Source organism: Lagenorhynchus albirostris, chromosome 8 (assembly GCF_949774975.1).
Source record: "Lagenorhynchus albirostris chromosome 8, mLagAlb1.1, whole genome shotgun sequence".
NCBI classification, from domain to species: Eukaryota; Metazoa; Chordata; class Mammalia; order Artiodactyla; family Delphinidae; genus Lagenorhynchus; species Lagenorhynchus albirostris.
Genome location: NC_083102.1, coordinates 90,150,780 through 90,171,998, shown reverse-complemented (window position 1 = coordinate 90,171,998; position 21,219 = coordinate 90,150,780). Strand labels below are relative to the sequence as shown.

The 21,219-nt window shown below is 39.3% G+C and overlaps 1 protein-coding gene across 2 annotated transcripts; it reads right to left on the bottom strand.

Annotated features, from left to right (window-relative positions):
• Positions 1-262: 262 nt before the first annotated feature.
• Positions 263-15,044, bottom strand: CBLL1 (Cbl proto-oncogene like 1). Of its 2 annotated transcripts, XM_060157296.1 has the most exons (6): positions 14,899-15,044; positions 9,951-10,118; positions 6,817-6,917; positions 6,326-6,409; positions 4,968-5,041; positions 263-2,382 (listed from the first exon to the last, which is right to left on the bottom strand). In XM_060157296.1, exons 1-6 carry the CDS (start codon positions 14,909-14,911, stop codon positions 1,347-1,349), a joined length of 1,476 nt encoding a protein of 491 aa, XP_060013279.1. In that variant the 5' UTR covers positions 14,912-15,044; the 3' UTR covers positions 263-1,346. The 2 variants fall into 2 exon arrangements, with proteins under 2 accessions (XP_060013279.1, XP_060013280.1); XM_060157297.1 differs by lacking the exon at positions 9,951-10,118 and having other exon boundaries at positions 14,899-14,983.
• Between the last annotated feature and the right edge of the window lie 6,175 nt (positions 15,045-21,219).

The following is a 21,219-nucleotide window of genomic DNA, read 5'->3' as shown; positions in this document are numbered from 1 at the left end:
CAGCTGGACTGTAAGAAGCCCCTATAATGCAAAAGCTGACTCCAAAGACACCTTATAAAGCACTGAAATTCACAATTTAGATTACTTTTCTTTTCTCCAATACAAAATCATCTGGTAGTCTTCACTGTTGACTCCAAGCTAAAACGTTCCACGTTTTAGATGCTTAACCAGTAAAAGAAACAGGAAATCATTAATAGTTTTTAAATGTCAAGTTAGAGGAAAAACCTTATCACACAGTAATGAAACCTGAGCAACACAAGTATGTGATTACAAGAATGTCCTTCATTAATACATTATTCAAATTTCTCCATGGCATTCAAATTATAGTTTAAAACCCAATAAACAAGAACCCACTTAAGCACGGGATCAAATTCTACCAAGAAATGAGGAATTACATAAAGCCTATTCAGCCCTAAATATTTAGTTTAAGACAATGAGTAGAGAGGAATACACTTCATCTAAAGCACACCATTTAAACAGTTCTATAAAGTAACGTTACTTAAGATTAATCTGTGGTGCATCACATGATTCCAACCATTCAGTTAAAAAGCATTAATGGGTGCCAGCATCCCCAACAGCTTGGAGCCTACAGAGTTGATTACTTTGGCCGTAACTTTCCAAGTAACGAACACTGCCTTTCAGTATTACAAACATAAATATTTCTTAGTACTTCAATTCCAATGTATTTTGGTGTTCCTGAGGCTGCCTACAAATGAAAAGGCATCCAAGTCAAGTGCATTATACACCTAATATACCTCAAAATTTCAGTGCCTAACATGTGAAATCATTTTCTACCATTTAACAGTGTGCCTTGCAGTAAATTCTAGTAGATTTTTACTTTTAGGATTTTATTATAACTTTGGGAAATTAGTGGTAAAACATATGGTTTAAAAAACACTATGTGGCTGCACTTAAATTCACATAAAAATAGCATTTTTACAACCATATTGAAATTTAATCCTTTTACACAGGTTAACAAAATGTATCACAAGAAAAACTAAACATTGGGTTTAACAAAAGCAATACTTTTGAAAGTGGAACGACGAAAAACTTCTTTCAAATTTTTTACAAATGGTCACCTCTGGGTCAATTTACCACACTAGGGGAAGAAAGTTTGTTAAAATATAGTTGTGCTCAACTGAGCCACTTATCTGCACTACAGTATAGTACTTGAAATCACTCCTAAGGTCAAGATTTAAAACCATTTTAAGTGACAAGACCCTAACTGTTTTACAGCCACCTCAGTAAGAGGCGCTTTCCCTTCCCCAAACAGTCAAAGCTTAATTAAAAGATTGACTATACATAAGTTTGTTTCCTCATCATATCTTCAGTTCAAAATACTATTATCATTGGTAATACGGTCTATATCTTGTCTGATCTGGATGATGTGGTCCAGGAAGTGGGGTTTGAGAAGGCGGACCCTGCATTCGTGGAGGAGGAGGCGGCCCTCTCGGTGCAGGCCATATACCAGGACTCATTCCCCCTGGCTGTGTAAATGGAGGGCTCAGAGTTCCTTGATCTTCAGTGAACTGGGGTAAAGAGTTAGGATTATAATGGTGAGGAGGGGGTGCAGTTACAGGTGGACCACCATGTTGAGGGGGGGGAGGTCCTGGAGGAGGATGATTCATATAAGGTGGCATCTGGGCCATAATATGTCCAGGGGGAGGGGTGATTGGTGGTGGAGCAGAGGTCATTGGTGGAGGTGGAGCTTGGCTATACACCAGGTGAGGAGTACCTGCGGCCTGGGGAGGATGTGGCATTGGATGGCTTATTGGTGGTGGAGGAGGTGGGGGTGGTGCGTAATGTTGCTGTGGAGGCATAATATGATGAGGGTGCGAGACCACTGGTTGACCCTGATATTCAGGATGATGGTGAGCAGGTGCTGGGGCAGGAGGTGGTGGTTCTCTAGCACCTGAATTTGAGTCATCCTGAATAGGGACAGTTATTAAATTGCTGTGTTTTCTTGTTGAAATACGAAAGGTTTCCTGACTGACCGAGCGAGGTGGAGGTGGAGCCATGGACAATTCTGCTGGAGGAGCACGAATATCCTCATGTGGCTGATTATAGTGCTCGTGGGGCACATGCTGCAAAGGAGGTGGTGGCATCATGATGTGCTGCTTTGGCGGAATATGGCTCATATGGTGCTTGTCTGGCGGCATTATAAAACGATCGGGGATTTCAGCTGGTGGTGGGGCAATAGGAGGATGAACATTTTCAAGTGAAGCACGGGTAACAGGTTTTCCAGCTCTCAAGTGGCGGTGGTTGATATGAGCCTGTAAGTCTCTCTGGGACAAGTAGGTTCTCTTGCACCCTTGAACAATGCTACACATGAAGAGAGAACCTCGTGTACACTGCTCAATTCGCTGCACAGGATCACTACAGCTAAATTAGAAGGGGAAAAAAGTTTGATTTACTAAAAACAGACTATAAAAATAATGCACTTAATTTCAAAGATATGACTAGTTTTAAATTTTGTTATGGAAAATACTACAGAAGTTCACAATTAAAAGATATAGTTACTGCAAGTGAACCTTTAATCTTTTCCACTTTGTGGTCTGTTCCCTATTAAGCAACAGCATTTCTTTCAACATCAGAACGCTTAAGAAAAAAATTCAAAGTTTATCAAACAGAGTGTGTTTTAAGAAAAGACCTCTTCTTCCCAAGACCTAGAATTTATCTGATTTTCTCAAACAATTCTATGCTTTGCATCCAGTTGCAAAGAAAAATCCAGGAAGGGCAAACCAAAGGATCTGTCACAATCACGGAATTCAAACTTGTACCATATTTATTGAGTATTATTTTCTGCGCAAATAATACTAAGTGGAAGACACCAAGTGGAAGAACTGTAAGAACTACAAAAATAAATAGGATCATCCTAATCATCAAGGTTCTTAACATTAAACAACATAAACAAATTAAATTCAAACCCTGAACACCAAGAGTCCCTTCAAGGGGTCTTTCTGAACTGTCAGACAAATTTACTACTACAAAGTATTACACACTCCTGCTTCTCTAAATTATAACCACTAAATTTAACTCAATATTTTCTTAATAAGTCAGGGTCAAATTGTAACTATTCTTCACTCACTATTTTTAATCCACTCTTGCCTTTAGAGTCTTCTTGAAATAGCGGAAAGAGGACTGAACTAGGAATTGGAACTGGGATCTACTACTGGCTCTGAGATCTCGGTGAAGTCATTTAAACTTTGTTTCTTTATTTGTAAAATGGGGTTCAAACATCTAACCTAACTCACAATGTTTTTGTATCTACTTCGCCCTACTTAAAAGAGTATCTGTAACATCAACGAAACAGTGAAAATGACAGGACTTAATGACTAGGTAAGCACTATACATGTATAAGCTGTTATCATTGAATATGTGTGTTAGGTCATATGACACTATATTACATGGCTCTATATTCTTGATTTTGAGTGGTGTCTGTTTTTCCTTCCTCACTGAAGGCTGGTACTCCTTCTTGATACTAGGAGGCATCCCTTTAGTGGCCATTTGGCACACTTCTTATTTTTTGCTTCTAACTTGCTGTAAGCTCTGAAATATCTCCACAGTAACGGGATGTGAGGCACTTCTTTTGGGTGATGCTTAATCATTAGTATATAGTATTTACATTAATTTGGATTGCCATTTCTTCACTTTCTAACCTGGGTCTGTTAATCCAAATAGGCTTATGCTCTAATATACCTAAGTGCCAACCAGTGAGATGCTTACTGGAGTTACACTGAACAGCCTGAAAACTAAATTCCCTTTTAAATATTAACATTAGAACACTTACATAAAAGAGAAAACCTTTTGATGTCCTCTACATGGTGTTGTACAACATCCAAAACCCCTTATCCCAATGAGGCAATCAAATTTACTATATAGTGGATGTACACCGTGTTGGAAAACCAGGCATTACAGAAAATAAGGCCAACAGTGAATATGTACTTTTAATTTCATAACTCTTCTGAATTATAATTCTAGGAAGGAAATACTCTTTAAACTCACACTATAAATTTTATAATCTGTGACTTTAAAGGGCTATTAAAAATATGCCAAGAGAATTAGTTGGCACTGGTTTGTCAATGAATCATCCATTCTCTCTCAGTGATGCCAATCTTCCTACACCATAAAAGAAAATTATCCCTTACCATTGTCCATAGCTTTGCTATCAACTAATACTACAACCCTTGGGACAGGTTCTGACAGGTTATAAGGAATCTAGGAAGCCTACAGTTGTTCCAAAGAAGTTTCTCTCAAAGCTTTCCTCAAACCTTCTATCAGGGGTTCTAAATTGATATACAAATTCATAGTTTATTCTGGATCCTTCAAGACCATCCCCAAATAGATCACTATCAACCAACACTCTAGATTGTCATAACTTGTCTGAGTCTATCTTAGAACATGATGGTGTTCAAGATATACTCAAGACATAATAATCAGATTTGAAGGTAATAAATAAGAGTTTATACTTACATAGTACTTGCTATATGCTACGTACTATATATGTATTAACTCACTTACTTCTAATAATAACCCAGGGAGGTAAGTACTGTTATTAGCTCTATTTACAGATGAAGAAATCACCTATGTCACACAGCTAATAAATAAGAGAATAGAGATTTGAATACAGGAATTCTAATTCAAGAGTCTTTGCTCTCGATCACTACGTGATACTACCTCTCTAGCGTCCCATTAAAACAAGAAAATAACTATTTTGGGTTTATATAACGCTAACTTTTGATGGCAAATATACTCGTATTTTGGCCAATTTGAATTGATTGATAATAGCTAATTAGCCCTATCTTAAGGAGAAGGCTAAGGCCAACTCTAGGCTCAAAGAGAAACATGAGCCATGTCTACATATTTGATATCCGGCCACCGGTCTATAGCACACCCTGACCTTTAACCTAGATTATAAATCATTATATCACAAACTTTATTATTTAAAAATTTAATGATGATCTTACCCTGGACACATCTTATCTCCCTTTTTTTCGTGTAAAATAGCACAGTCATAGCAAAAAACATGCTTGCATGGAATCTGTGAACAGAGACATGTTACAGTTAAGCATACTAGAACAAATTAAAATACTTCCATTAAAAAAAACACACAGTAAGCATAGTGACCTAGATATAGAAGGCACTTGAGAACTGTTTGGTTAAAATGAACATTTATTAAGTACCAATTACATAAAAGCAACAGTTAACCTTTTTCAGTCACAAAGCTCTTTGTGAGAATGTGATGAAAACTTTGGCCCTTTCCTCAAAAAACATATACATGCATATTTGCTTACACATTCATGGTCCCTACAGGTTAAAAGCTCCTGAAGAATACTGCATAATGTTTTAACTAATCCTGTATCTCCTGAAAGTATTCCTAGGCAGGAAAAGAACAAATATCTTCTAATGTAATATAAGTAGCCTTCTTCCCTGGTAGTCTTAATACACTTACAAATATTTAAAAATAATCAGAAGGACACAGTAAAATGATGTTATGCCATTTTAAAACTCACAGGCCATTACCATTATTTAGCTGTGTTATATAGCAAAGCAACAGTGCATAATCCACACCCTCCACCATCACAGATGTATCACTGAATTCAAATTTTTTTCCAACAAAAATGTAAAACTATCTTTTTTTTTTTTTTTTTCTTTTGTGCTACGCAGGTCTCTCACTGTTGTGGCCTCTCCCGTTGTGGAGCACAGGCTCCGGATGTGCAGGCTCAGCGGCCATGGCTCACGGGCCCAGAAGCTCCGTGACAGGTGGGATCCTCCCGGACCGGGGCACGAACCCGTGTCCCCTGCATCAGCAGGCGGACTCTCAAACACTGCGCCACCAGGGAAGCCCTAAAACTATCTTTTTATACGTCAAAATTACTATTAAATTACAGTTAGGGCTGCATTTTTTTTAACGTTTAGAATTCAATTCTCAGAAATCATAAATAATCTTTATTAATTCAGTTTTATATTAAAAATTATAGCCTTCAGAAATGAATAACTGATTTTATTCTGTGAACAAGGGAAAAAATAAAAATTTTTCCCTAATAAACTAGAATTAATGTAAACTAACAGGTATCAAACAGTCCAAGGAAATTATTTAGTTTTCAGAATTAGTTTCCGTAATTAATATTTTACAAGCAATTAAAGAATTTGTCAAGATAATTCTATTAAATGAATATTATTCCCAAATTTCCCCTATTTTATACTTATTTAAAATGTTATAAATTTAATCACTAAACAGTAATAAATCTATCTACTTAAATTTCAGATTCCTACCTCTACACAAATATTTAATTTACAAAAACAGAATTTAATTTATACTTACCATTCGCCCATAGATTTTAATAGGCAATCCACATTTGTCACAGAAATGAACTGGTGTATCATCCTTTTCACCTAAGATGTTTATCTGTTGAAATGATATAATTAAATTTTCCTTAAGCATTTCTAAAACTTACGTCCATAATTTACACAATGAATTGGTTAGTATTTTATAAAAGTTATTAAAACAATTAGAAATGAAGGTTTCTTGGTATAATCCCCACATATGCCACATTAGTTGGGCCACCATCAGTCTTGGGGGTTTATTCCCTTAAACCGTGTTAATGGTTATTGATTTTACTTGACTTTACTAAAAATTACTTCAGATTATTTTGGAAACAGTGAAATAGGGCATTAATAAACAAATGATTTGTGAGTACTGAAAGATATAACTATAATAAAAGTTCATACCATTCTTTACGTAGTCTGAATTGTTCTAATACAGTATTTAAAATATTTTATTGTTCTAATAAAATTTTTTATTTTTAGTTATACCTGAAAGTCCCAAAAAAGGTGTCCAGGAAATCTTCGCTGATTTCCAAACAGTTCGCCCCCTTTACAGTCATACCGTTCTTCTTCATTATAATCAAATCCTTCTGAGAGAAGAAAGTGTTACCTATTAACTTTTCACATCTCAATTTCATTTTGGAAGTACATGTACATGGCCAAATAGACCTATTCACTGACACCTTTCAAAGCTCTTCTAAGAACAAGATAATCAAGTCTAGTTTAAAGCACCATCTAGAAATGATCTTGGAAATCATGTAGTCCAACTCTCATGACTGAGAATATTGCAGTACTGGAGATCATAATAACTCAACACAGAGAAGATCAGTGGCAGAGCTAGGAAAAGATCTCAGATCTCTTCACTCCCATTCAAGTGCTCTTATTAATTCACCAAACTATTTCTAGTATAAAACTACTAATTATCATCATGATTATTACACAAATAAAATATACTTATCACCATTTATTCTTATCTATCTATAAAAGTGGTATTATGCTGTAAGCAACTAATATTATTGCCAAAGGATTAGTGAAAACATAAAGAATTCTGCAGACTTTCTTCTTACGACTTAGTAAATTAGGTATCCTCTTCTTCAGCTTTAAACTGAGCCTGATTTTAGAAACATCCAACATATTCATACTTCATCCTTTCCATTGAAACCTCTCTCTGGTTAATCACGCAAACAGCAGAATTTATATCATATCTACTTACAAGTATCCTCCCCTACACTGCATATATCAATATCAATAAACTTAAAACAATATGAAGAACAAATGGGCTCAATTTCAATTTCTCTGACCTAATTAAAAAGTTGATGGCACTCTTCTCATCTCATACAAAAGAAAAGAAAACCAGCAAACAGTCTTATGGGGATTCTAGGTAGAATCCAATTACCTAAAGTAAAGCTGAGAAGACAAATCTATCCTTCCAAGGTGCCAGCCTTCTCACGACTCTTTTGGCCCTAGAACTGGTAAACAGAGTAGCCAAAGCACATAAGTCTTAACTTTACCCACATGGCTACATTACAGCATCTGCATACAGACACACGGACACAAACAGAGACAGACACACACGCATAGATGCAAGAATTTTTTGAACCTGATACAGACATACATACCAGTGTACTGCTATCTAATTACCTCCAACACAAATGTAGAGTTCTTATAAGTTACATCTGAGTGACCCTAGGTTCTTATATGGTCCATTTATACCTTATAAAAGCTGCTGTCATCTAAAACTGAAAATAAGGAAAGTTAACTTTTCTACTTATCAAAAACTCAAAAAATTATTGAGCAGAACAACAGCCAAGCAAGTTAGGAGCACATTATCATTTTTCAGAGTAGTTCAACTTGTACTCCCATCATTAAGCTACATATATATTTGTATAGATAACATACCAGCTGCTGCTGCTCTATCAATAACCTAGTGTACCCCCGCTTTGGCCTTTTTGGTTTTTAAATACTTTTTAAAAACTACACAGTAATATATAAATAAATTCTTGTGTAACAGTACAACAATGCAAAAAAGCTAAAATCCCCTGCTAAAATCCCCTTTCTATCCTTTTCCTCTCCGTTATCTCTTCATTCCCTTCCACTTCAAGCCCATACCTGCTTTTTGTTTTAATAACCAAATACATATCTATAAAAGTTCCAAAGCAGGGGTCAGCAAACTTTTTCTGCTTAAAGGCCAGTTAAGTAAATATTTTAGGCTCTGTAGGCCATACCTGAAATTACTCAACTATGCCAATATAGTGTGAAAAGCAGCAACGAGGGGCTTCCCTGGTGGCGCAGTGGTTAAGAGTCCGCCTGCCGATGCAGGGGACACGGGTTCGTGCCCCGGTCCAGGAAGATCCCACATGCCGTGGAGCCGCTGGGCCCGTGAGCCATGGCCGCTGAGCCTGCGCTCCGCAACGGGAGAGGCCACAACAGTGAGAGGTCCATGTACAGCCAAAAAAAAAAAAAAAAAAAAAAAAAAAGCAGCCACAGGCATGGATGTGTGTCCCAATAAAAGTTTATTTACAAAAAAACAGGACTGGATTTGGCCAATAGGCCATAGTTTGCTGACCCTGTACTAAAGGGTAAGATGGGAAAACTGTTTTATACTCATGAAATGGGGAAAGGCCTTTCTAACAATGACAAAAAACCCAGAAGTCACACTAGAAAAGACTGGATATCTGACTACATAGAACCATCAAGCTTTTCTACAATAAAAATTTTATATATAAAACTCCAAAGACAAATGGAGAATATATACAATATATGACAATTGTATTAAATTACAAAGAAAGAACTCATAAAAATCAAGAGAAAGACAACAGAAAAAAAAATGGGAAAAGGAAATGAACAGGTAGATCCTAGGCAAAAGAAATGACCAGTACTATGAAAAGATATACAACCCCACTCGTAATTAAACAAATGTGTATCAGAACAAAATTTTGTAAAGGTTAATAGTACCAATATTGGTGTGGGAGTATAAAGTGATGTACTATTTTTAAAGGGCCATTTGGCAACATCTGTCAAATTCTGAAATGTACAAATTCTAAAATCCACCAAGTTCTAAGATGCCCAAATTCATGCAAAGTTTAAATTCTACAAAATATACATACTAAGGTACATATACAAGGATATTTACTACAAAATTGTTTTTAACAGCAAAAAATTAGAAAAATTGTTAAATAAATTATGGTATGTCCGTAAGTGAAATACCTAAACCTATTCTCTTAAATGAGATACAACTGTATGTACCGAGAAGGCAAAATCTCACAAGCATCTTGCATGAAAAAAGGGCAGTTATAAAGTAACTATGAAAAAGTCATACCAGGGATTATTTGGGAAGAGAATAATTATGGGGGGAGAGGGACAATTTTACTTTTATGTTTTCTGCAATACTGTTTAGATTTTTTGTAAACAATAGGCAGTGTTACTTTCAACAATAAACCAAAAATATTTATAAAGGGAGAGAAAAGTAAAATATGCTAAAATGAGAAGTCAAAGACTGAAGAAGGAAGAGAGTATAAAAATAAAAAAAAGAGGTGACTAAAGGTAAATAAAATCACATGGCTTATTTGGTGGAATCAGATCTAAAAGAAAGACTTTTGGACCTATTAGTTTAAACAAATTACCTTCATCACCAGCTGGAGCCTTTGCAGGCATCCTGTTTATAGTCCTTGGAGTTCGAGGTGAAGCTTTGGCTTTGTTCCCTTGTTTGGAGATGAGCTTTATAGGAATTCGTCTTCGAACATCAAGACCACCCAATGATCCAGAACTATTAGTGCCTTGTAACTCATTGTCTATGTTAGAAAAAAAGTTGCAATTTCTTTTAGTTTTTCTTTTTGAAGATTATTCTGCCACAGGTATTAAAGCAACATACCCAACATTATTATCAAGGGCTGAATATCTGGTTTCTGATTTTAAATACTATGCTATATAAGTTCAAGTACTAATTTTCTCTACTTTGGACAAACCCTTAAAGCAATGCTTTTTGAGATATGGAACCTTTAAAGAGTTGACAAAAGTTACAGAACCTCTCCCTAAAAAAATGGACAAAAAAATTTTGCATTTTTCCAGAGGGATTTACAGAAACGTAAAACCCTTCATGAGCCTAAGATAAGAACCTCTGTCTTAGAACTATAAGAGGTTTTTTAAAAAAAGAAAAAGAAAAGTAAAGGAAGAAGAACAAAAAGAAAGAAAACCATCACTATCTCCATCAAGTATGCAAAGTAGGCACTCAGTAAATTTAGTAATCTGCATCGATATCAGGACAATCAATAATACTGGAAACACAAAACTAACACTGACAATGGTAAAATTAAATAAATAATGCATTGAAAATGAAGTTAGTTTTAGGGATGTGATTATTCTCTTAAGTGTAAAGTTGTTTTTCTAAAAAGCATTCAGGAATATAGTAAAAATTATTGCACCCTTTAGTAGTAAAAACACGCACTAATGTACTTGTGCTATAACATTTCTAGATGTACACATGTGACTGTGTTATTCTTGGTCAGCACTGTAATGGAAAATTATAGTTGAGGAGGATGCAAGTTTTCTGTACTTGGCCTAAATAACTGAAACTTTCTACATCCCTGCCTGTTACTAGCTTATGATTTAAATTCACTCATATCCCATGAGTAATAGGAGCATTATTTCATAGAACTGACTCTACTTGAAGGTTAAAAGCCACCTTTTCTTCAAGTCCATGACAAGATATTACAATCCAGGAAATATTTACCTTTACCTACTAAAGACAGAAAGGGAAATGCCCTAAAATAGGAAACGCAAATAATTTTTTTAAATAGTAATGTTTTAAACATGTCAATTAGTGAACAAGGCTGTGTAATTCTCACTGCATTAGACAGTGCAATCCAGAGTGACAGCCAAACTGTCCGCATTAAATTCAGTAAAGCCAAATTTGGAAGTAGTTATCCTAATTAGTACTAATGATCTCCAAGGGTACTAGAATTACAGACACATGTTGAACTCACATCGATTTGCACTCTTTCTGAAGGATAGAACAAAATTCAAAATCGGTCCTTAATTATTAATTTAAATATCTTTCAGTCTACTTTCTATTATTACTTTCATAATAGCTAACCCTCAAAAAAGACAATTCATGGAAAAGGGATTACATGGATAGTTAAAGTTAGGATAAATCCAACTTGATCAACTCTCAACACTTCACAAAATGTATTAACAATTTGAATAATGTATTTCATCTGCTTTCACTCTAGTTGCTTATTTATGTAAAAATACCTACAAGCGATGTAATAGCAAAAAGACAGATAAGACAGAACGAATTTTTTTTTTTTTTTTGCTCAATAGGTATATTCCTGATTTTCCACTGAACTAAAAAAAGCAAGTGTTGTAAACAGTTCAGTGCTGTCCTTCATATAGTAAAAGGACTCTTAACGGTTTCACCTTGATGAATGATCAAAATACCAACATTTCATTACTACAAGTCCTTTTCACACCACCCTGGACACCTGTGGTCATTACTGTGGCTTGTTTAGCCTATTATGGCTTTCCAGAGCCTGCTGCCCTCTAACACCTTGCAGCCTGCCTCAGCCTGCAAGTTCATAAGCAAAGTACAGCGGTTAATAGTGACATCACTCTGGGTTTGTCTTAGGGTTTTGGGGGTTTTATTAAGAATCAGAACATACAGCATAATTTCCTTCTGAATAAGACAACTACAAACATAAAGCCCTAACAACAAAAGTCTTTGGATATTACACAAAGTGAGAATTAAGGATAGAACTGGCCATATAAAGTGAAATCCACTTTAAAAAGGCATAACACTTTTATATTATATTATATAGGTTTTTAAAAGATTTGTGTAGAATTTTATCTTGAATTAAAGGAACCAAGAAATATTTTTACAAAATTTAGGTTATAGTTACAACTAAGTGCTAATTCTTAGAATAGCCAAAGAACGAATCAAGTGTTAAGTAGGAGTTTCCTGGAGTAATTTTTCCAGCAAAATTCTATTATAAAAACACCACAGGATAACCTTTATTTTATGACTGACTTTTTCAGCAAGATTACAAAACCAGTCATTTTTGCATAACATTAGAGGGTTTCATCAATTTCCCCAAGGGCCTCTATTAATCCTTTGATATTAGAAACATCCTTTTGAGATGCCTATCCTGTCATAATGTCTTCAATTCACTGGCTAACTGGCATTTCCTCACTTGCCAATGGTTTTATTTGTGATTCAAATAATTACCGAATTCACATTTATGAATTTCATGAAAATCAGAATCTTTTGTAATCACAATCAATGTACAGCATTTTATACCATTTCCTGATATGAAACACTAAGGACACTGCCGTATAATGAAATTAACTAAAAGAACAAAACAGAAGCTGGTGTTAAGCAGGGATATCTGAGCAGGAATTAATTTTTTAAGTGGTCGGTTCATTAGTGAATATTTTCATGTTCAGATGACTTTTACTTACTTAGGCAAACTTTTAACTTAGAGAACTAGGATAATAAATATGGAGATACACACCCACCCACATTACAATTTCCTAACATAACATTCTCTAAACTGTGGAAGCTGCTTGACTCCCAAAATTCCAGTAAGATGCTCAAATGAAAAACATTTGCTAACGTGGCATGTTTGCTACCCTAACACCAAGATCCCAGATTTTCAATTCTATAAAATTTCCAAACACTAGAGTTCCTTAGAGCCTGGCTCTAGGCCCTCTTCTCTTCTGCCTTAAGTCATTTGTGGTACTAAGTCCCAATCAAACTTCCCTCTGATCTCCACTTGACATCTCCCCTTGTATGTCTCAACACACATCTCTTACTGAGCAGTCCAAAATCTTGTTCCCAAATTCCCATTTCTCACCTCTGCTCCTTAAAAAAAAGTGTTTTTCTCCCAAGTCTTCCAGTAATGGACACCACTCAAACTAGAACCCTTAGGCACCTTTCCTTTCTCTCACATGCTTCCAAACCAATCCACCAGTGCCTGTTTGAGTTCTATCACCAAAAGATTCACTGAATCTGCCCACTCCCTTTTTCACTAAACCAGCCACCTTCACTAAGCCAAGCTTCCCTTCTGATCTATTGCAATCACCTCCTAAGTTTTCTTCTATTATTCTTGCCTTCTCTTACACCATTCTCCATAAAACCTATTATGTTTTTAAAAAGAGATTATGTTCCTCCTCTACTTCTGTTCAATGGCTTCATATTGCACTTAAAATAACATTCAAATCTTTACCATGGACTTCAAAGTCTTGCACGACCTGACTCCTGCCTTCCTTTCCATCTTCCGGTTCTTTCCCTCTAGTTAACTAGGTGCAGCTGACTGGTCTTCTCTAAACTTTCCTCCTTCAGAGTCTTTGTAGTTGCTCTAAATGCTTTCCTCGTGATTTATTCCACGCTGGATTCCTCTCATCCATCAGATCTCAGCTTACAAATGTTACTTTTCCAGAAAGACCTTCCCTGACCACCCTCTCTGAAGCTTACTCCTAATAGTCTTTACCAGAGCACCCGTTTACCCTCTTCAAAGCACTCATCATAATCTGTAAACATTTAAGTATTTTTAAAAACTTGTTTATTGTCTTTTCCAATAGAACGTAACCTCCAAGTGGAGAGGGACTCAGTCCGTCTTCTTTACCATTCCATTTCCAAGCCTAGAAGAGTGTGTATCTATATCTATATGTGTGTATACATACACACATAACGTATTTATATATATATGTGTATACATATATATATGAAATTAAGTAGACAGTTGATGACTGAGGAATCCTAAACAATACTTAATTCTGGAAAAAGCCTTTTCCCCCCTACTTGTAATATGGCTGATAGAACTGAACGGAGCAGTATCTAACTCCAAATACACTCATTCAATATCCAAAAACCACAAGGAAGCAAAAGCCAAAAAACACATAACGAAAAGTGAAGCCATTCTTACTTGGAGAAAGGAATGAGACTATCTTGATTTTAAGCTCAAGATTGATGATTAAGGACCACAGCCGAAGCGCGGGGCATGCTTTGGGCTTAAGCAGAAAAGCTGCTCCCGGTATGATTCCGAAAACCATATCTGACTCCCTTCTCCCACCTCTAGTCCATGAAAGACCGGAGAGACAAAAACGACAGGCGATGACCACCGCAGCACCCGCCCAAAGCTGGCTGAGACAGCAGGAAGTCTCCAACCCACTCTCGCGCATCGACTCCCAGCGTAATGAGGCTTCCCCGACTCCGAGACTGGAATCTACCCGCCAGTCCCCATAACGTAGGGCAGAACACCCAAAATGAGGAAAAAAAGAGCCGGCGCTCTCTCCTCCCCGCGAAGCCCGCGCCGCCCGCCGTCCCTGCTCGGAGACCGGCAGAAGCAGAGAAGGAACGGCTGTTGCCGGCACCGAGGCTGTAGGTACCACACCGGAGGGTAGGCCAGGAAGTAGCAGGCCCTGGTCGGACACGCGGAGGGGTCTGTGAGATCTCTTTCTCGCCGCCACAACCCAATGGTGTAGGGCGAGCGTAAACCCTCTAAGCTCGCTGGGCGACCAGTCCCAGGCCGGCCAGGGGGCATGGAACCAGGACCCCCACTGCCTCCGCCTCCTTACCAGTGTGATCCATGATTCGGCTCGCAGGGCACAGTGGGAGCGGAAGTCAACCGCGCCGGAGTCGCAGGGAGCGCGTGCGCGATACCTTCCGGAGCCTGGGAGGCGGAAGTGTAACGAGATTTCCCGGGTTGTGGCCTCCCAAGGCTTCCTTGTCTCTCGTACGCTAGCCGACTCCGGTGAGGGAGTCAGGCATAATTCGAGCAGAGAAAGAAACAACGAGTACGCGGAGAGTTTCAATGTGGAGGCTGCTAAGGCTTCCTCTAAATGTGCTTCCAAAGGAAGTAGCCTTTAACTGTGGAGAGGAGACCGACGGGAACGGGGGAGGGGGAAAGCCGGTAGTATCCATAGGACTAAGCTCGCAGCAGGTAAGGCGGCTGCCGGCCCCGAGGAGCATTGCCTTCTGGGACTTGTAGTGCGCCGGGACCCTGGAGCCTGCAGGGCACACTGCGCAGGCTCGGCCGTTGGGTTGGCCCCACCTCGGCGGGCGGAGTAACGGTTTGGAATCCCCCAGAGTCCGCGAGCTACGGTCGACGTCCCCCCGATCCAGGAAAAGTGTAAACACGCGCGCTCTAGAAGGCGTCCTCCAGCGGGAGGTTGCCCGGGGGATGGCTGAGCTGTATGAAGCTCCGAGCTAGAGAGAAAGGCTCTGTGTATATGGTCTCCTTTTTGCTTTGTCGTGATAAGCTGCATAGACCCAGGCAGAGCTGACGGCTATCTGCCCCCGTTCCCATCTCTAAAGTTGCTAACAGTTGAAGCCCATTTCTGACGCTTGATTAGCGCTCATTTTCTAGGGCAAGCTCTTGTGGCGCTAGAAACCCTCCCCCACCAAACACGCGCACACACACACAACACCCCTCCTAAGGACTGGACGCGGGGCCAGGTGGAGGACGGATGCAGCGTGGCCGCATCTTGTTAGGAGACAGCGGGGACTCCAGTGCAGAGCGGAGCTGAGCTTGGGGGAGAGCACGTTAGGGCTGGCCGCGAGGGAGCGGTGGAAAGAGGAAAGGCCTAAAATGAGGAAGAGACAGTTACCGCCACGGGCAGTACCTAGTTCCAGTTCTTGGTCCCACGGGTCGGTGGTTGCTGCCGCTTGCATCGTCCTCAGCCGAAACAAAAGGCAAGTGCCCAAGAGTGATTCCTGAGGACCTTCAGGGCGGTCTCTACCTCGCGACCCTGGCGCATCTGTGTCCACTCCCTTTTCCAGCCCTTCACACTTGATGCTCCCGAATGAGTAGAAAGGAGCACAATTAGTGGAAAACACAAGCTGGGGAGTCAAGGGATTTGGGTTCTATTCTTGTCGTCCCTCGGTGACGACATCATTACCTTGTGTTATGCACGCTTTCAGTGCCAGAGTTCCTGGATCAATCAGAGATTATTGTATTGACCTCTTAGAGAAGTGGTTTCATGGTGCTGAATTTCGAATAAAGTATGTGTAGCGATGTGCTCTATCTGTATAGTTAAACAGTAAGAGCTTTGAATAATAATATGATGAGTAATACTATAAGTGTTCTGTGTTATCTGCTGAATGTTTTACTGGGATCTTTTTAAAGACTTTCCCACTATATCTGCAGCTTTATAAACAGGTTTTTAGGTGCGTTCACAACTAAGGAGAATTGTGAATCAACGTTACTCCTGCTTTTGTTAAAATGTAAGTTTCTGTATTACTAAGTGGTTTTCAAGATGCTTTCAGTTGCTGGGCATTTTTTGTTTTCTTTTGCAGGTTGGGGGAAGCTTAACCTTTCTCCCATTCCTCCCTATTTCTCTAAATACAGCGCTGATAGGATCAAGCATTTTTCACCAATTTGGGGTATAAAAGAAGGTAGTTTTCACCTAGGAAGTGCTCTTTTTATTTTTTCCTATCCTCATATTTAGCCTATCAGCCATACTTCAGATGATGCAAATCCAGGTTCAGAATAATAATATTAGTATCTGCTGATGTTAATATTTAAAGAATTAGAATAAAAAAAGAGCCTGCAAACTGTTTTACGTGATATAATATGTAAGTCAAAAGTTGTGTCAGCATTTTGTGGTGCATCAAGTTATGAAAATTTACTGAAAGGAAACTCACTTACTTTAGATTTCTTGTTGATAAAATGTTAGATAAACATTTGTTGAATTATTTGATTTGACCTCTGCTGCTTTTATGCATTGCTTTAAGCACCTGTGCTCTATATTCACTTTCCCGTTAACTGTAGTTGCCTCACTGTACCAGTGCAGTACCAGCATGGCATATTAATTTCTTCACCTAAATTTATAAGTGAAACTGTATATAGACTTACATATATATATATAATTTTTTTTAATTTTAATTTTTTATTTTTTTGCGGTACGCGGGCCTCTCACTGTTGTGGCCTCTCCCGTTGCGGAGCACAGGCTCCGGATATGCAGGCTCAGCAGCCATGGCTCACGGGCCCAGCCGCTCCACAGCATGTGGGATCTTCCCGGACCGGGGCACAAACCCGCATCCCCTGCATCAGCAGACGGACTCTCAACCACTGCACCACCAGGGAAGCCACAAGACTTACATTTTATTACTGCCCTCTGGCATCCATTGTTGGTAACCCATGTACTGTAATCAATCACAATTTCTTTATTGAAAGTCAACATTTATACTTATTTTATAGCTTGGTACTGTCCTAAGGTTTATAAAAATGAAATGTCATCAGAGTGGACTATCGGAAGCACCAAGGTGCACATCCTATTTTCATCTTCCTGATGGACATCTGCTAGCCTATGAATTATAAGCTAACGCTCTTCAAGGTGTTTGATGACCTTGCATTTACATAGCACTGTTTACCTATAAAAAACAGAGGATGGGTATCAGAGAGCTTGTATGAGACTCCTCAATACCAGATCAGGGCAATCACCTTCATCTCCTTAATGCTGTTTTTTGGCTGCACCATGCAGCATGTGGGATCTTAGTTCCCCGACCAGGGATCAAACTCGAACCCCTGCAGTGGAAGCACCGAGTCTTAACCACTGGACCGCCAGGGAAGTCCCTCCTTATTACTCTTTTAGTTGTTATCACCCTGTAGTGCCTGAGACTGCAGAAGGCAAGAACTGTATAAATAATGGTCCCTACATCCAGGATCATACAGGCTAGCATTTATAGAAATAATTAAAACACGGAATTACAGTCTAAATGTTTCAGGAGAATGCAGTGCTACCTACATTCAGAGAAAATTATGAGCAATAGAGCTGAGGGCAGTTAGGTAGGCTTTACAGAGGGATTTAAAGTGATCCTCGATGAACAGGATAGCATTTGAAGATGAGGAGAGAGAAGAAAGAGGCACATCAAACAAGAAAGAGCAAGGGCACAGATGTGAGAATTGTCATAGCTCTAAACAGGACAGTGACCAGCTTCACTTTGTACTGCTGATCCATGTTTGGGAGTACTGAGAAATAAGGTATGATTGTAGAGAAACTTGGAAAGTAAGAGTTCAGAGTAACAGTTAAGAAAGAGCATATAAACAAAACCTAGCATGATGTATTTATATAAACAACACAATCCAGCAAGATAGATTCAAAAACAATGAGCAGATCTTAAATTTGGGTAGGGAGGAATCAATACTATTACACCTAAGAATTGACCAAGAAGCCAGAGACCCCCTGTGATGGCCAAAATGCCAGCAAGTGTGAGTGAACTGTCAATAGAGAACTGATCAGGACAGTGTCCACTATACATGAACAAGTTTGATAAGTAGAAGTGGATGGGAAACATAGTAGACTCTAGTGGTTAGATATATGGACTTCGGCATTAAAAACTGTGGGTTCCGGGCTTCCCTGGTGGCGCAGTGGTTGAGAGTCCGCCTGCCGAGGCAGGAGACGCGGGTTTGTGCCCCGGTCCGGGAAGATCCCACATGCCGCGGAGCGGCTGGGCCCATGAGCCATGGCCGCTGAGGCTGCGCGTCCGGAGCCTGTGCTCCGCAAAGGGGGAGGCCACAGCAGTGAGAGGCCCGCGTACCGCAAAAAAAACACAAAAAAACGGGCAAGAGACAGATTCAGGAATGAGAAGGAAGACTATAAGGACTGAAAATTGCTGATGAAAGGCATTTTCCCACTCTGTCTTTTGAGGCCTGGCAATATATTTACCCATTTGGATAGGAACCTTTGACCTAGAGAGGCCCTGCAGCCTGCCTTCTCTTCTGAGAAGGACTGTTTTGCCGTGGGTATCCTTTCAGCTGGGTAAGCCTGCTCCTCCCTGCAGCTCCTCTGCTAAGAGATCATTGTTTTGTTCTTTTCTCTCCACATTTCTGAAGGAATGCTTGGCAGTTTTAAACTGCTGTGAGCAAGCCGTCTGTCATACTGTTTCCTAGACTTGACCGTATCCCCAGCTGCCACTCTATGCCAGCTAGAAGGGGCTTTCAGGCCTCCCTGGTATGCTAGGTTTGTAAATAGGCCTTGTTACTGTTAAAGAAATGTCTGTCACTATCGGAAATATATTTTACATCATAGCCCAGTACATAAACACAAACTTACACACATATACATAACTATGTGTCATGAAACCGTACTCACCCTTACTGTATGCAATGCTTTCTGCTATTTCTATTCTATTCTGTCCCTTTAAAAAAAAAATGGTAGGGCTTCCCTGGTGGCACAGTGGTTAAGAATCCACCTGCCAATGCAGGGGACACAGGTTCAAGCCCTGGTCCGGGAAGATCCCACATGCCGCGGAGCAACTAAGCCCATGTGCCACAACTACTGAGCCCATGCGCCACAGCTACTGAAGCCCGAGCGCCTAGAGCCCGTGCTCTGCAACAAGAGAAGCACTGCAATGAGAAGCCTGCACACCGCAACGAAGAGGAGACCCTGCTCGCCTCAACTAGAGAAAGCCCGCGCACAGCAACAAAGACCCAGTGCAGCCAAAAATAAATAAATAAAATAAATTAATTTTTTTAAAAAAATGGTAGTTTTGACTCACTGAAATGTTGAAGTGCCCTGATGGCATGGAATTTAAGTTTGAAAACCACTACTTTCTATCTCCCATGCTGTTTTGAAGAGCTTATACTATTCTAGAAATGTCCAAGAGGAAGGGTAAATCTTTGCACCTGGAAGAATTAATCCTTGTGTGTCTGCTCAGAGGGGTGATGAGGAAATAGATATCCAAGATCAAAGAATGCCAGGAAAGGGACTTCCCTGGTGGTCCAGTGGTTAAGACTCCGAGCTTCCAATGTAGGGGGCACAGATTCAACCCCCGGTCGGGGAACTAAGATCCCGCATGCTGCACGGTGCGGCCAAAAAAAAAGAAAAGAATGCCAGGAAACTCAAGAACGAGGGCGATGTGGTGTTTCTTTCCGGTATTTGGTAATAGTCACCCCCTCAGAACTGGATCTCCAAATGAACGAAAAGTTTTTTGACAGATTTAAAACCCATCTGTCCCTCAGTTGAGAAAAATACTAGGCATGGATTTGCAGTTCTTACTCCCACCTGGAAACCTACCTACCCATCAAGGCACCTGCTCATATGCCTCTTTCCCCATCAAGCCTTCTCTGACTTAAGCTCACAGTAGGTAATATATGTAGCAGAGAAAGAGCATGAGCTTTGGAACCAGGCAGAACTGGGTTCAAATCTCAACTCTCCCTGTGTTATACTGGATGGTTACTCAAGCTCAATTTCTGTATCAGTAAAATGGGAATAATAATAACATTCCTTGCAGAGTTGGTCTGAAGATCAGGAGATAACATCTGTGAAGGCTCTTTAGCCCTTGCCAAATAACAGGCCTTCAATAAGTGTGCATTTCCTTCATTCCTCTTGGTAATTACTGCCCCTTCAGAACTATGTTTAAGACATCACTCTCTACTTCATATTGTAGCAACATGCTTATTTTATGCACCCTACAAGACAAGCTCCTAGAGGATAGTATCCATTAGTAATTCATATTTGTATAATACACAGTATTTAGCAGAAGGTACTCACAAAAATATCTGTTGACTTATTGAAGAATGTCATCAGAGACAATATGACCCTGCCAAAAAAAAACAAAACAAAACGTTTAAAACTTTTGAACACAAATGCATGTGGCGGGACTTCCCTGGCAGTCCAGTGGTTAAGACTCCACACTTGCACTGCAGAGGGCACCAGTCTCATCCCTGGTTGGGGGACTAAGAGCCCACATGCTGTGTGGCACTGCACAAAAAAATAAAAAACAAATGGATGTGGCTAACAACTGGATAAAAGCTTACAATAAAAAATAACTGCAATAGGAGGGCACTGGCTACTAGAATTGTAAAGAATTAGTGACAATTTATTACACCAGTATTCATAGTTCATTCAATAAAATGAGCAAAGAACATCTAATGCCAGAAGACAACAGCCCAT

What these genes read in the sequence shown, in the direction of transcription:
- CBLL1 (XM_060157296.1), bottom strand. An exon ending in GGCTCCAGCTGGTGATGAAG is followed by an intron (nt 6,918 to 9,950) that starts GTAATTTGTTTA and finishes TTCTTCTCTCAG; the next exon opens with AAGGATTTGATTATAATGAA. An exon ending in TTAAAATCTATGGGCGAATG is followed by an intron (nt 5,042 to 6,325) that starts GTAAGTATAAAT and finishes CTCTGTTCACAG; the next exon opens with ATTCCATGCAAGCATGTTTT.